General features: G+C 40.4%; 3 protein-coding genes across 3 annotated transcripts; all 3 read left to right on the plus strand.

Moving 5' to 3' along the window:
- Positions 1-6,855: 6,855 nt before the first annotated feature.
- On the plus strand, positions 6,856-7,215 carry GCK72_003285 (uncharacterized protein; the record flags this gene model as incomplete). The annotated part of the gene is made up of 1 exon (XM_053723946.1): positions 6,856-7,215. The coding sequence occupies one exon, from the start codon at positions 6,856-6,858 to the stop codon at positions 7,213-7,215; it is 360 nt and encodes a 119-aa protein (XP_053592591.1).
- Positions 7,216-11,711: 4,496 nt separating this feature from the next.
- Positions 11,712-12,240, plus strand: GCK72_003286 (uncharacterized protein; the record flags this gene model as incomplete). Its single annotated transcript, XM_053723947.1, has 3 exons — positions 11,712-11,777; positions 11,822-11,988; positions 12,036-12,240. 3 exons carry the CDS (start codon positions 11,712-11,714, stop codon positions 12,238-12,240), a joined length of 438 nt encoding a protein of 145 aa, XP_053592592.1.
- A 793-nt stretch (positions 12,241-13,033) lies between these two features.
- GCK72_003287 (uncharacterized protein) lies at positions 13,034-13,420 on the plus strand (the record flags this gene model as incomplete). The annotated part of the gene is made up of 3 exons (XM_053723948.1): positions 13,034-13,066; positions 13,109-13,193; positions 13,239-13,420. The coding sequence occupies 3 exons, from the start codon at positions 13,034-13,036 to the stop codon at positions 13,418-13,420; spliced, it is 300 nt and encodes a 99-aa protein (XP_053592593.1).
- Between the last annotated feature and the right edge of the window lie 2,177 nt (positions 13,421-15,597).

Here is a 15,597-nt window from a genome sequence, read left to right on the forward strand (position 1 = left end):
GTGGGCGGAGCTTAACTAATTTTCAGGGATTATTACACAAAATGGATCAAGGATATTCAATTAGGATAATTATTACACAAAATGGACTAATAATAGAGGTAAGCCTGGCACGAAATGGTACGAAATGGTATCGGAAATCAAAACATTACACAAAATTTGCCCCCCTCTTGTGGCTCCCTCATTCTTTCATTTTTTGAATGTAGATGGTTGGTGCCGACCCTTTATTAAAGTTGAATATAAAACTTTCCACTTTTTTCGATTGTTTTGTCGGCTGCGGTTGTGCGAAAACCATACTTTCGTTTCCGATCGTTGAGCTTATCTGAATTTTTCTCAATTTTTTTTTTTCATTTTTTAGTAAATAACTCACCATTCCATTTTGATTGAAATTTTCTTGTGTGACAAAATATCCAGTATTATCCTCGTTTATAACCTTTTTTGGAGCTGATTGAATCATTTTTCAGTATTCTCGTCGTATTTCAAGATGGAAATTCAACAAATTCTGAATGACGTGCTCGATCGGGTGGAGGAGGCGGAAATGGAGGAGTTGCGAAGCGGACTCGTGAGTGAAATGAACTTATTTGTGGGGTTTAAATAGTTTTTTATTTATTAGGTACAAGTGGGCGGAGCTTCCCTGAGGGAACTCACGAAGGTGGTCCGAAGACCTGAAGGCCCCTTCCGTGATATTGTGACTCATGTCACCATGAAATTGGGGGTCCCCCGAAACATAATCCTCCACCCTCAAGGTCCTGAATTGTTTGCTCAGGCCTTGATTGACCTCATGAAGAAGCACGCCCCCTCTAGAGCTTCCACGACCGATCTTCATGTCGGCGTAACTATTTTTTCTGATAGTTTAGTGGAGCATATTGGCCTCCCTCTAAAACCAATAGGAAGAGTGACTGTAGATGACATTGTCTTCAACATGGAGAGAATGAGTCAATCGAGTCGCTCTCCATTGGAATTAGACGTCCCCGAGTTGTCGGTGATGTTGACATACGTCACACCGGCAGTGGGTTCTGGAGACGTTCCCCCTGAAGTTTCTCCGAAATCAAAGCGAGGACGTAAGAGAAAGTTTGACACTGAAAAACTTCTCGAACAAATTGCTTTCGAGAAACAAAAAAGGGCGGAGGAGGAAACTAGAGAGGAGGCAAGGGTAGAAAGGGAAGAGACCCGTGCGGCAAAGTCGAAAAAGAGGAGAGGAGGTTGCCCTTTCCTCGATGACGAAGCGGGGTGCTCTGATGATGGAGAAGATGAAGAAGTCGAAAAAGAGGGAGAATTCGACGATTTCCTGGATGATGAAGAAGGAGACTATGATATGGAAATGTATGAGAGAAGGGAAATTGATGATCGAGTTCTCGGAGAAGTGGAGGAAAGAAGGGTGGAAGAAGAAGAAGACGCGGAGGAGGAGGAGGAAGAACAAACAATTGAAGAAGAAGAAGAAGAAGACGATGAGGAGATGGGAGAAAGTTTTTCGAAAACTCCCACTGGTCCAAGAAGAAAAGGCGAGGATGCTGTTATGTCTAATAAAGGTGATCTCCGTCTTTTAAATTGTCTCAACTATTTTTTTTTCAGTCTCCAAAAATTGTCTTCCTCATGCCCTTCTCCAAGCTCTGTATTATTCCATTTTTCGGGAGAAGAAAACAGCGGCTGCTCGGTACAATTACGAAACCAGTTTGAGGAAGAGTGACAGCAACCCTAACCGGTTCAAATGGATCTTCGAAACTGTTGAAGATATCAAAAAGGTAATATTTTTCTGTTGAAAACTCGGGAAACTATTTTTATTTTATTTTAGAAGGCGGGAGTTACAAAGTCTGAAAACTTTGGATATATGGATATCAAAGCATTCCAAGAAACCGTCTTCAAGAACTATAAAATCCTGGTATTCGAGCAAAACTCCACTCTCCCCTTTTTCAAAGGGGACTACACTGGGGAGAAAAAATTGTTGGTTCTCTACCTCTCAAACGGTCACTATCGGGGTGTTCGAAATGTTTGTGCCCTCCTCGACACTGTCTACTATTGCGGCAAGTGCGACGCAAAATTCAGGGATGCGGCCTCACATTACAATTGCAAGTTGATCCACAGGAAATGTGGAAAGAAGAACTGCCCGAAAGCGGAAGATGATAAGCCCGTTCAATGTGAAAAATGCCAAGTCAAATTCCCCTCGGAGACATGTTACGAAAATCATCTGCAAAAAGGTAAACAAATGAACATAAAGGGCGAGTCTAACTATTTGTTTTTAGGGCCACGAGGAGGAAAAAGTAGGTGCGACCACACTAAGTTTTGTAAAAAGTGTGAGATGCCCTACTTCCGCAACAAAAACAGCTTGCCCCATGTTTGCGGTGAAACTTTCTGTCACCGATGCCAACTTCGATTAGCCGGGACCCATCACTGTACGATGACAGTCAGTGAGAAGAATGAGAAGAGACTCACGCGAACGTACTTCTACTATGATATCGAGGTTTGTGTACTCTTATATTGGTCAGAAAATAATAGAAAATTTTCAGAGTAAGGCTGTGGAGGAAGGAGAGCAGATCCCGATCGTGTTCACTGGGGTAAGATGTTGCCCAGAATGTTCTTCTACAATCCCCAAAACCGTGAAATATGATGGTACGAAGCCTGAAATCAGAGATGCCACCGACACTTGTGCCAGATGTTCTCCAAATGGCCGTATAAAGATAATCGAGAGCATCTATTACGGTAACAGAGATCTGGATTGTAAGTCCGAAATCGGACAATTCGTGATCTCTGAGGAGAACAAGGGGTCGACACTCGTCGCCCACAACATGTCTGGGTAAGTGTAAAATGAAAAACTTTCTAATTTTCATTGAATTTCTTTCAGATATGATGGTCAATTCATCCTTCAAAGTCTGATCGCCTCCAACAAATCCGCACCGGAAGTATGCCTGGATGGAACCAAGCTCATCTATCTGAAACACAATGGTGTCCGGATGGTTGACTCCATGAAGTACCTACCGATGAGTCTCGCCACAATGGGAAAAACTTTCGAGGTGGATTCTCTGAAGGGGTAAGTATTTTATTTTCTTGAAAAAATATAGAAAAAACCTTTCCAGAGATTTCCCAATCAAGTTTATAAAAGAAGAAAACTATGATTATGAGGGAGATCTCCCAGCAAACGAGTTCTATACACTGGACAACAAGTCGTCGTCGGAGAGAAAACGTATGGAGAAGGTACTCGCTGAGGAAAGAGAGGAATATAAGAAATCCAACAAGAAGTTCAACTTTTGTGAAGAGTTGATCAAGTACTGTTATAATGATGTGTATATCCTCGCCACATCAATGACTACTTTCCTGAAGGCCTTCGAAGAGTTGACAGATGTCTGTCTGTTAGAGGTTGGTTCTTTTCCCGTCTATTTCTCCACTCTCTCACCCGACCATATGGTTACCCCCTTCCCGCACTTTCCCCTCGCAACATGTGTGTTTTCTAACTGTCTGCGTTTCTTACAGGAGTCGGTCACTATCGCTTCGGCCGCGATGACCACTTTCCGACGCAATCATCTCCAAAGAAAGTTCCCAATCGTGTTGGACGTCAAACCATCGGCTTCCTACAATGCTTCCATCAAGAGTCAAAAGTATTTGGCATGGATTGGACATAGGGATGGAGTCCAAGTGGAAATTTCCTCGACTTATGGAGAAAAGAAGATTGGAAAATACCGAGTTGATGGCTTCATTGACAAATGTGAAAAGTACCCGGAAGGAAAAATAATTGAATTCAATGTGAGTCTGTCTTTTTCTTCAACATAATTTACTTTTTGTTTAGGGGTGTTATTGGCATGCCCACTCGTGTTCGTTTGCCGATGACTCAATGATTGGCGACATGACAGGCGAGGAGGTTCGAGAGAGGGACCGAATGAGACTGGCCGAACTGAAGGATAGTGGATATCCTGTGGAGGTCGTTTGGGAGTGTGATGTAGACGCGGAGCTCCGAAACAACCCGAAAATGGCGGACTTTTTCGCCAATCATGAAGTTTCCGTAAGTTTTTCAATCTTAAAAATAAAACAAAATTATATTTTAGGGGATCCTCCAAATGGAGAGAGCCTTGGTTGGTGGCAGGACTGAGGTTTTTAGACTGATTGTCGATGATAAGGGCAAAATTATGAACTTCAACGACGTCATCAGGTATATTTTCCACCTTTTTTATCATAAAATCGTATTTTTCTTCAGCTTATACCCCTCCGTGATGAAGTACTGCCGTTTCCCCGTCGGACCGCCAAATGATGTTCCCGCAAAGGACCTTAAAGTCCCAATGACTGCTCCAGAAGACATCCCATTCTCAGGATTCATGCTGTGTCGGGTGTTGGCACCTGATGATCTCCGACTCCCTCTTATTGCAGACAAGTCCTGTGGAAAGTTGGTTTTCGGACTCTGCAAAAGTAAGTATTTTCTTCAAGTTCCCCAAAATTACATTTTTCTTCAGTCTGTATGAGAGAGGAAAACCAAGAAGACTGTCAACACACGGATGATGAAAGGTCCTTCACGGGTGTGTACACAACCGTTGAACTCCACAAAGCCCTGAGCCTGGGGTACAAAATTTTGGAAGTTTTCCATGTAAGTTGATTTACATTTATTTCTAAACAAAAATTAAATTTTTAGGCCATCGAATACAAATATTGGGTGGGAAACGACGCCCAGGGACAAGGAGGACTCTTCACCTCTTATATAAACAAGATGATGGTGGAGAAAATTGTAAGTTTTTTAATTAAAAACAAATATGAAACATTTTATTTCAGCATGCTAGTGGATGGCCAGGAAGTCTCAAGACCGATGAAGAGAAGGAAGCGTTCATTAAAGGATACCGCGACATGGAGGCTATCGAGTTGGATGCCGATAAGATGGAGAAGAACCCCGGAAAGCGAGCCGTCTCCAAACTCTTGCTCAACTCCCTCGTAAGTTTTTTATTAAATTTTAAAAAATTCTGAAAGTTTTATTTTAGTGGGGAAAAACGGCCCAGAGGGTGGATAAGACGAACACGTCAATCATTATTGATCCGGCCAAGTTTTATCGTATTCTTTACGATAAAACCGTCGAGATTCAAGACGTGAGAGCCGTCAATGACACCCTCGTCGTCAAGCACCAAAAGAGGGCCGAATGCCTCGAGAGTCTCCGGACGAGTGCCATGCACATCGCCGCGATGACAACATCCCACGCGAGGCTCCACTTGTATAGGCTGATGGAGAAAGTGGGGGCCGACAATCTGGTCTATACAGGTAAATTTATAAATTTGAAAATTCCTTCACTAATTTATTTTTTCAGATACCGACTCCCTCATCTACACGGTGCCAGATGGAGAAGAAGACCCTCTGAAGGAAGATCTGGGCAAATACTTGGGGGACCTCACAAGCGAATTGAGCGGGAAAATGAAGGAATTTGTAACGTTAGGTCCCAAAACCTACAGTTACAAACAGGAGATGGAAACCGGTGAAGAAAAGGTAAACAACTAAAAAATATATTCATAAAACTTTAAAAAATTTTTCCAGATTTCCCTAAAGGCCAAGGGATTCACCATGACTTCAGCAGCCGACAAAATCGTCACCTTCGACAATATGAAGACGATGGTTGAGGAAGTCTTGGAGGAGGTCACACCGAGGACAGTTCAGAAGGTGCCCCAGTTCACGATGCGGAGGGATCGGGAGCACAATGTCTACGCCCGGGACATTGAAAAACAAATGAAGTACACCTTCAACAAGAGAAGAGTTCTTTCGGATGGGTCAACACTGCCCTTCGGGTATCGACATAAATAAATTTTGTATATTTTTTCTGTACATATTTTTTCATAATAAATTTATTTTTTTCAAGTCCACGTCAAAGTAGTGGGAAAGCAAACAGACACACAGACAGACAGATGGGGGAAGAAGAAGGGTGGTGATGAAATAGTTGAGAGAGGGAAGGAGGCCGCAAATGCCGCAAAGTGTACTTACGTACTTGCGCGGGGACCGTCTGTAGAGGGGAAGCAAACACACAGATGGGTGATGATGAAATAGTTGGGAGAGGGAAGCGTCCTTGCGCGGGGCCGGGGACTGGGAGACAGAAAAGATAGGCCATGTCGATTTACGGGACGGCCATCACATATTTTAGTGAAATATTGTCGAGAAATGTGTTAATATCGGAAATTATGCAATAAAATGGAAAATTCATGAGTTTCTCCAGTTATCGAAAAATTAATAGAAATTTTTTCGCATCGAATGGTATGAAAATGAAACAAAAATATTCAAAAAAATATTCATTCATCATGGTTAAGCTTGCTTGGCAGTCTACTATTCTTGTTGTTGGTCCTAGTGGCCAGGGAAAAAGTACTTTGGCACGGAAAATAGTCGATCAAAGGAATACAATTTTTGATGTGGACAGTAAGATCTGTTTTTGGTACTACGACACTTTCGAAAGTGTACCCGATTCGATGAAAAACCGGAAAGATATCATTTTACGCGAAGGCCTACCAAATCTCGAAGAATTGAAGAAATATAAGAAGGAACAGGCTATGGTTGTAATTGATGACTTAATGACGAAAATTGACCAAAACTCTGGAATGGAGCGTCTAGTGTCAGTTTTAGCCCATCACTACGATATGACCGTAATGTTTCTCCTACACACCATTTTCTATTCAAAAGTGATAAGAAATCTCCGCCTCCAAGCAAGTTATATCATTCTATTCAAGAACAATTCTGATAAATCGAGTGTCCGGTGTTTGGGTTCCCAGCTTATGCCCGGAGGCTGTAACACTTTTCTTTCTATTTATTCTGACGCTACCAGCCAACCCTATACTTATTTGTTGATCGACCTTCACAAAAATTGTCCTGATCAAATTCGGTATCGTGATAATATACTTCCTGGAAATATTACTCATGTCTACGTCCCGAAATAACTATCCCCAGTGGGATTTGAAGACTTTTAATGAAATTATGGCTCTTTCGGCAACTTCTGACAAAAATGCTCGTATTGCTCTAATAAATGCAATTCCGGACCAAAAGCTTATTTGTTTGGTAGAGTTGGTTTATAATGTTTTGAAAGGAAATGTTCAAATATCTCAAAAGAATGTCCGTCGTCTTCAACGTTATTCTACCGACTTGAGACGCCTATCAACCCTTCGAAATATTGACGAAACTCGTCAGTTTCTAATTCAAACTGGTGGTACACCAATTGCTGTCCTTTTGCCCGTCTTGATTTCTGCTGCTTCTTCTATTCTGGAACATGTCCTACAATAAATATGTACTACTATCCGTGGAAGAACATGAAGATTTGGTCAAAAATCGAAGCCCTGCGGATGACTCAGTCAACAAAATATTGGATGCTCCTATGGAAAATGACGTTAAACTCTCACTTTTGCAACAACAAATATCATCTTTGGTGAAAAAACGGAATGATGAGACAAAAACTGTAAAAGAAGCGGATAAGAAGCAGGAAGTTGAAAAACAACCCGAATTTGATGAAAACCTAGAAGACGATGTTTTCGCGGATGCTTCCAGTAATTTTGATGATGGTGCAAGTGAACACTCAGGTAGTTCAGCTGATACTATTCCTACAACACCTTTACCCGTCATTCCACCTTCAATCTCTACCATAGGAAAGATAATAGAAAGTAAAACCAAACTCCAGAATCACTTTAAGCGCCACCCAAGTTATTTTAAAATTGATGGGCGGACCGGTGAATTTCGTTTGAGAAACCGATTGATTCCCTTGTACAATGTGAAAAGAATTCTTGAAGATTTTTCCAATCAAAATCCAATTTCAACCCCTTCGGAATCGCTACGAGCATTGTCACAATACTTGAGTGAAACCAATTTTCCTGAAGAATATATTCTTAACCCGAAAAGAAAATACCAAACCCGCTTCACACCCCGGAATTTTGCTGTCAAACGCTGGAGTAATGGAGGTACACCTGTCAAAAAAGAAAAACTCCTTGAAAGATTGTACCATGATCCAAAATATGGATTGCGAGGTCCGTCAACTTTACTTGCTCAAGCCCGTAAAATAAACCCTCACATTCGAAGAAAAGATGTTCTCAGCTATCTTCATTCAAACAATGCATACACACGTCATTTTCACAAAGTCAAGAAAATCAAGCATAATCCTTGGGTCGCCCGTGGACCTAATAGCCACCATATGGCAGATCTTGCAATGCTCCCAACACTCAAATCAAAGAACAAAGGTTACTGCTACATTTTGGTAGTGGTTGATGTGTTTAGTCGGTATGTGTTTGCTCGACCATTGAAAAATAAAAAGTGTGAAACAGTCACTGAGGCTTATAAAGATATTTTGCTGTCTGCTCAAAGAAGAATTCCATCAAGTTTATATACGGATAAAGGTATGGTTCAGTTGTCTTTTATGTGTGCTTATATTTTATTTTCAGGTACCGAATTCATGGGAAAAGAGTTTCAAAACTTTGTTCGATCAATGGGTATTACGTTTTATAACCCGAAGAACACAAATGTCAAAGCATGTTATGCTGAAAATGTTATCATGAGAATCAAGAACAAGTTGGAAAAGTGGTTCACCGTTTCACAAAGTTACGACTGGGTCAGTGTATTACCGAAAATCTTGGAAGGACTAAACAGTACTTATATGGATTCGATTGGAACATCTCCTGAAAATGTTACTTGGGATAATGCATATAAAATCTGGCAGAGACTCTATGGCGGTTCGAAGGCACAAAACCCTGTATACAAAGTTGGTGATACGGTCAGAGTCTTGATTGAAAATTCTCCTTTCGCTAAGGGTACAAGAGCCAAATGGACCAATGAAGTCTTCAGAGTGACGAAAATCTTGAATTATGATATTCCAGTGTATATTCTATCAGATTCGAACGAAGAGGAGATTGATGGTATTTGGTACGCTGAAGAGATGGTTTTGTATAAAACAGATCATTTTTGAGAAATAAGTTTAATTTTTTCATTTGTTATTATGGATAGTCCAAAGTGGGTTTGCGGTCAAACCATCTGTTCTAGGACTTTGATTGTATTTCTTTCACAAGTTTTTATTATTTATGTTGTATGTTTTGTGGCACTATATAAAGTTTGTACTCTTGATCATCCGCATCAGCAACAGTGGCTTATTATTCTTGGTTCGTGTATTGGATATTTGCTACCGAATCCTAAAATTAGAGAAAATGAGTGATTTCTATGTGACTCTTGTTTCTAATGCCCAAGCCGGATCGACAATTTCTAATTTTCAAACCCCGCTTCCTTCTTCTTTGGTATTCCGCCGTGAGTATGAAGTAGCCCTTTCTTCCATCATTTATCCAACCTCTCATGATTTGATTTCCCATAACCCTGAATCACCGGGTAAATATGAGAATGAGTTTTATGTTTCTTTCGGAACAACGGAATACAAGTGTAAAGTGCCAAACTGCTCATTTTCTTCACCAAGTCAACTAATCGAGATTTTGAACCATACTCTTGCGAAAACGGTGAAAACAGCAACAAACGCAACAGGAAAGGGAATCGAGTTGTTTTCATACGATCCTCTATTCAAGCGAGTAACTATTCAACATACGAAGAATATTACACGTGTTGAACTTTCGGACCGCCTCAGCTATTTTCTCGGTCTAAACAAGGAAAACACACAATTTCCTGCAAAAGGGCAATATACCATGTATTCCGGTGCAGATCTTATGTATATCTACTCTGAAGGCTTGGTAGAACCCCAGATGGTTAGTCATATACAAACACCTCTTTTGAAGGTTATCAGTATAAGTACGGGAAATGAGGGAAATGTTGAACAAACATTCTCAAACCCGCTATATGTACCATTGAGAGTGAAAGAAGTTTCCCGCATCGGCATTCAAATTAAGAACGATAGAGATCATTTCATTCCATTTAACTCTGGAAAGATTGTCATCGTACTTCATTTCCGTCCAGTCAAATACTCATTTGATGGTTGATTACGTATTCAACTACTCAAGAAATCCGCGTCTCACACTATGCATATTTACTTTGATCCTGATGGTTCTATTGATTGGGTCCATTTTTTCGAAAATGACCCAAGTCAGACCGGTTCTGGTGGATTTCGTGCCGGAAGTCTCTATCAACGGGGAAACGGTCCTTTCTCGCAATTACTCGGAAAACTCTTCATTTCTGCTGTACCCCTGCTAAAACGTATGGGTGTTTCAGTAGGTCGTGAAGTCATGGATTCGTCACTTCGTATTGCAAACGACGTAGCGGCTGGTGATTCTTTTAAACAGTCCTTGTCAAAAAACGCTACCAATTCTTATAATTCTCTTATCAATCGTGCGGTCAGCAAACTCGATCAGTCTGGTGGAAGAAGAAAAAGGAGAAAAACGATTCGTCGGAAGCGGAAACCTGCCAGAAAAACAAGGAGAAAGGCCCCAAAAAGAAAAGTTCCATCTAAAAAGCGGAAGACGTCCAAGAAGAAAAGGTCTTTGCCGAAATCAACATCACGAAAACGCGACATCTTTGGAAAATGGCAAAGCTAATCGAATCAAAGAGTGCTCCAAGCGCCCCATCCAATATTTGTCTTTTTGACACTCCACCAAGTCAAGTTGCATTCACAAAGGGAACATGGATGACTTATACCACAACAAACGCTATAAATTCAAAAGGACCGTATGTTTTCAATGTTTATGATAGTGCACACTTTTTTCAACTCAACAAAACTTATATAAGTTTTAAACTGAAACTCAAAAATGCTGAAGAAGGAGATGACGTGCCTCCTATTCAATATACAAACTTTATTGGAGCCACCTTCTTTGACCAAGTTAAAGTAACCTTTAACAATGTTCCGGTCTATGACTCGGACTATTATGCATACAAAAGCTATATTCAAACTCTACTTGGAGAAAATACTGAAACCAAAGAAGGATTTCTTTCTACTGCTGGATGGCGGGACCCTAACAGTAAAGACGCCCGTGTCTTGACTACAAAATCAGAATTGGATCTGTATGCTCCGCTACTTTTGGAATGTTTCCAAACGGATAGACTTTTGATCCCACATGTTGATATTCAACTTACACTCTACCGAAATAGTGACGCTTTCTGTCTGCAAAGTTCTAAAGACACAAAGGCTGAATTGGAAATTTTCGATTTGAAACTACATATGAGGGCGATTGATGTTGTACCATCAGCTACTCTAGCTTTGGAAAATCGATTGAGAACTGCACCAGCTCAATATCCATTCACTCTTTCGAAAGTAAAAATTATTGGAGTCCCTGAAGGACGCTTTGAACTACCGTTCAGCACTATATATCATGACATTGTTCCAAGGCGTATAATTATTGGACTTCTCAATCCCAATGCTGATGTCACCAAAGATTCTCTCGAGTTTCCACATTTTGACGTTTCCGAAATTCAACTAAACGCTGGCGGAACAGCGTACCCACCACAACCAATTCAATGTGACTTTGAGAATAAGAGTTATGCTCAAGCACTCGCTCGACTATATGATGAACTCGGATGTGTATCAAATAAGACGTGTCCCTGTATTACATACAAAATGTTCCGAAGTGGGCACACTTTCTTTGTTTTCAACATTGCCCCCATTGATACCTCAAATTCATGGGAATTGGTACAAGCCGGATGCACTCAACTGTTATTGCGTTTTAAGAAGAAAGTCCCCGCTGGAGGGCTGAATGTTTTGGTTTTGTCACAATATGATGCAATGTATGAGGTCGACCGTTACCGCAATGTTACAACAAACCCAAAAAATTAATTCATTTTGTACTTTTTCCGTCGTACAAGTCGGTCGTATGATGTTGCCGGGAACCACGCGCCCTATTGTTCCTCCGGATTTTGCCAATCCTCTTCCAGCCGGAGTAAGTGTTTTAAAATTATTTTTTTCTTATTTTTTCTTTTTCAGTGTATGGACATTAGTCTATCATCGTACTTCCTCATGGTCCACAAAATTGAGAATCTTTCAATTCACAACGTTCGAGATATGAATCGCCACTTGAAGTCATCCAACGTCCTCTTTTTCTGGAATTCCTGTAATGGGCAGGAGGTTAGCCAAGAAGCTGAGTTTAGCCTGTGAGTTTGATTTTTACCTAAAACCTTCATTTTCAATGATTTTTCAGTGACGCTAAACCACGGAATCATTTCTTCCCCAGCCGTTTGGTACCACGAATTCCAGGGAAGAAACGCCAGCTCATCTCCGTCCAGAAATATTTCGAAACTAAATATAATATTACACTCTCGTATCCCAACTCCCCACTATTCCGCGAGCCATCGGGCAGTCTTTATCCTATTGAGTGTGTTTATGTTCGTATTCGCTTGTTCTAATAAATTATGTCCTTATCAACTATACAATTGGAGAAATTTCTTAGTTCATGTCATATAACCAGAAAAAGTTTCCGGGGAGTATTTCCTAGTGATCATGAACCAATAATCACCAGAAGACCATGCTCATTTATTTGGAATACAGCTCCAAGTACCGAAACTGGTGAACATTGGGTGGCACTCTGGGTAGATGACCGAAACTATGGATATTTTATGGATAGTAGCGGCTGTGATCCTCAAACCGAGTTTTTGGACTTTTTTACGAAAAACTGCGTCAAATGGAAGAAAGTATTTCAAAAACCAATACAAGGCCTTTTGTCTGATGTTTGCGGATATTATTGTATTTACTTTTTGCTTCGGAAAGCTATGAAACACTCTAATAAGCACATAAGGTGCCCATTCTCAGACAATCTGCCAAAAAACGATGATTTCGTGGTAAAATGGGTTAAGAATCACTTGAAGACCTGTGAGAGCCGAGTATATAAACCTCTGAAATATGAAAAGCCTTCATTCATTCATAATGTCTGATCAAGAAGGTGTGTCTCTCCCATCCTCTCCGCTTCCACGAGATGAAGTCACTCAACCACCGTGTCCTCAAAATTTCCCGGAACCCCAAAAGACAGCACCTCAGATGCTTCCACTTTTCGTTGAATCATTCAAAAACCTTTCTCTTGTGGGAACAATCAAAATTTATAAAGATGAGTTCTCCAATCTACACATGACGTCGGCATAAGTGTTGACTCACACAACTGTTGCCTCACTAACAACAGCCATCACTTTTCTTCTTTATTGAGCTATGTCGACCCACCAAAAAAGTGCCCTCCAACAAGTAAGTTACAAATTCACTATAGACTTACTATTATATATTTAGGAAGTTGTTGAATCCCCGGATGGCCAAGGAGCCCTACTCAAAGAAGAAGAGGAAAAGTTTTGGAAGGAATTGCAAACTCTCCAAGGTAAAATTATTTTTTTAAATATTTCAATACAATGTACCTATTCAGCTCAAGCACCACCAAAGCATCAAGTAGAGCCCCAACCAGAAGAACCACAGAAGAAGATCAAAATCTCGGATATTCCTGAAGTTGTGTTGGAAGAGGATGAGGATATCCCGGACGGTCAAGGTATTCTTCTGGAGCGTCAGGCGGCACTGTTTGCTGCGGAGTTGGAGAAACAATTCAATTAATTCTGATTAATCTTTTTGGATTATTTAAAGAATAAATGTTGTTTTTGATGATAATGGGTTTTTACACAAAATTTGACATTAAGATGTTTTGATTCAATATTACCCGCACATTCCATCACATTCCATCTCACAGTCATATTCACGTTATACCGACTATACTACCCGCTACGATGGAGTCCCCAAGAAAACTACTCACTGAGGTAAATTTTAAATTCTAGATTTAATACTGTGAGTATTTTTAGGAGGAGATCAAAAAGGAACCGGTCTGGGACCTTGATGAATCCACTCAGTGGCCCCCAATGAAAGGCGATTACATCAAAGGCGCCGTGTACAACCCAAAGGTTAGACTACCTTTCCCTTTTTTCGCTAACACTATTTATTTACTTTTAGGAAGCCGACAAGGAGAATCATCAACCTCTTCGCGTCGACTTCTCTCATATGAAAATTTAAACTTTTGTTATTTATTAAAATTAAACTTTCAATTTTGAGAAAACTATATACATGTTTCCATTTTTATTTTTTCCAACACGAAAAAGTGAATAAATGATATTTTATTATTTCTTCAAAATATATAAATTTTTTAAATCAGGATTAAAAAGAAATAGATATAATAAAATAATAGTCCAAATCGAGTGGATCACGTGGAGCGCGGGATTCTGAAGTCTGACGACCGATCCCGCTCTTCCTGTGTGTCAGGAGTATAATCCCTCCACTGAAAAGTTTTTTTTTTAAACAAGAATTTAGTATGAGATTTTACTCACCAATTCGCCTCTTGAAGATGACGGTCGGCTTCTTCATCCGGACTATCACGCTGGAAAAAACGAAAATATTAAGATTGAAGTATATTTTGAAATTTAAGTACTCACCTCGAGGCTTGACTGCTGGGGAGGGCGGCACATTCTTCTACTTCCGGTTCTTTTGAATTCCCTGTCGTCCAATGGCAAGATCGAACTCCTCGTTGGCGACCTTTTCTTCCTCCTCTTCTTCTTGTCCAAGATTCGCTCAACTTCTTGCATTTTGACGGTATAGGCGCTGATCATCTCTGCTTTGTCTTCTTCTTCTACTTCCTCTCTTCATCTTGAAAAAAAAAAACAACAATATTAAGATTAAAGTATATTTTGAAATTTAAGTACTCACCACAGGTTATCATGCCTCGTTGAAGCTTGTTTCCATTTGTTTTGCTGGATGATGGCTTCTTTTTTTGGAGATCTTGTGTCGGATTGAAATAAAACTGAAAAAGAAAAGATTTTCCTAGTTAAAAAAGTGTTTAAAACATACCTTATTCAATAAAAATCAAAGGGACCATCATTCAGTAGATAGTCGAATAAAAATAATACTAGAATTCAATAAAAATCAAATATATGCAATATTTTACGTTGCCCATTCCGTTAGGGCAACTACGAGGCAGAAATGGCGAAAAAGTCAAGTAAGGTCTTTTAGTAGAGGGAGTGCGAGACACAGGCTTTTTCCGTTAGTCATTTCTCAGTAAACACAAGGACACGTCTTAGAAGAAAGAAGAAATTTGAAAAAGTACAAAAATTTGAAAAAAGAAGAAATTTGAAAAAGAAGAAATTTGAAAATAGATTTTGAAGATATCAATTACGCGGAAGACGCGGACGCCGCGCGCGACACATTTTTCAGAGATACCGTATACTCTGAAACTTGGGTCTCGAAACGATTTGACAGATAAAGTGTAGTTTCGAAAATATTCGTTTTTTTAATTAACGGAATAAGTAATTAACGAAATAAGTAATTAAATAATTTCAGAGAAATAAGTCTTATATTCACCCTCCCCTTCGGCCGTCTTCCCCTCTGACGTCATCCTCCCCTTCCCCCCATACACTATCCTTCATGTTTGCCCCTCTCCCCCTCCCGGCTCCCCTCCCGGCACCCGAGGCCCCTCACTATGTCTACCACATTTACCCCTCTGATTTAGTTTACACACTTAGCACAAGGGTTGTGCTCTGAGTCAACACTCACGGGGTTAGGGGATCGGGTCCTATAGATAAAAAATAAAAAACCATGAGAGAGTATACATATAGAGGAGGGGGCAGAGAAGCTAGAGTGGGTGAGAGAGTGGAGGTGTAGAGAAACGAGAGTGGGTGAGAGAGTGGAGGGTGCAGAGAAACGAGAGAGGGTGAGAGAGTGAGAGAGCGCAGAGAAACGTCTAACCGACG

The sequence above is a fragment of the Caenorhabditis remanei genome, chromosome I, assembly GCF_010183535.1.
Source record: "Caenorhabditis remanei strain PX506 chromosome I, whole genome shotgun sequence".
Classification (NCBI taxonomy): Eukaryota; Metazoa; Nematoda; class Chromadorea; order Rhabditida; family Rhabditidae; genus Caenorhabditis; species Caenorhabditis remanei.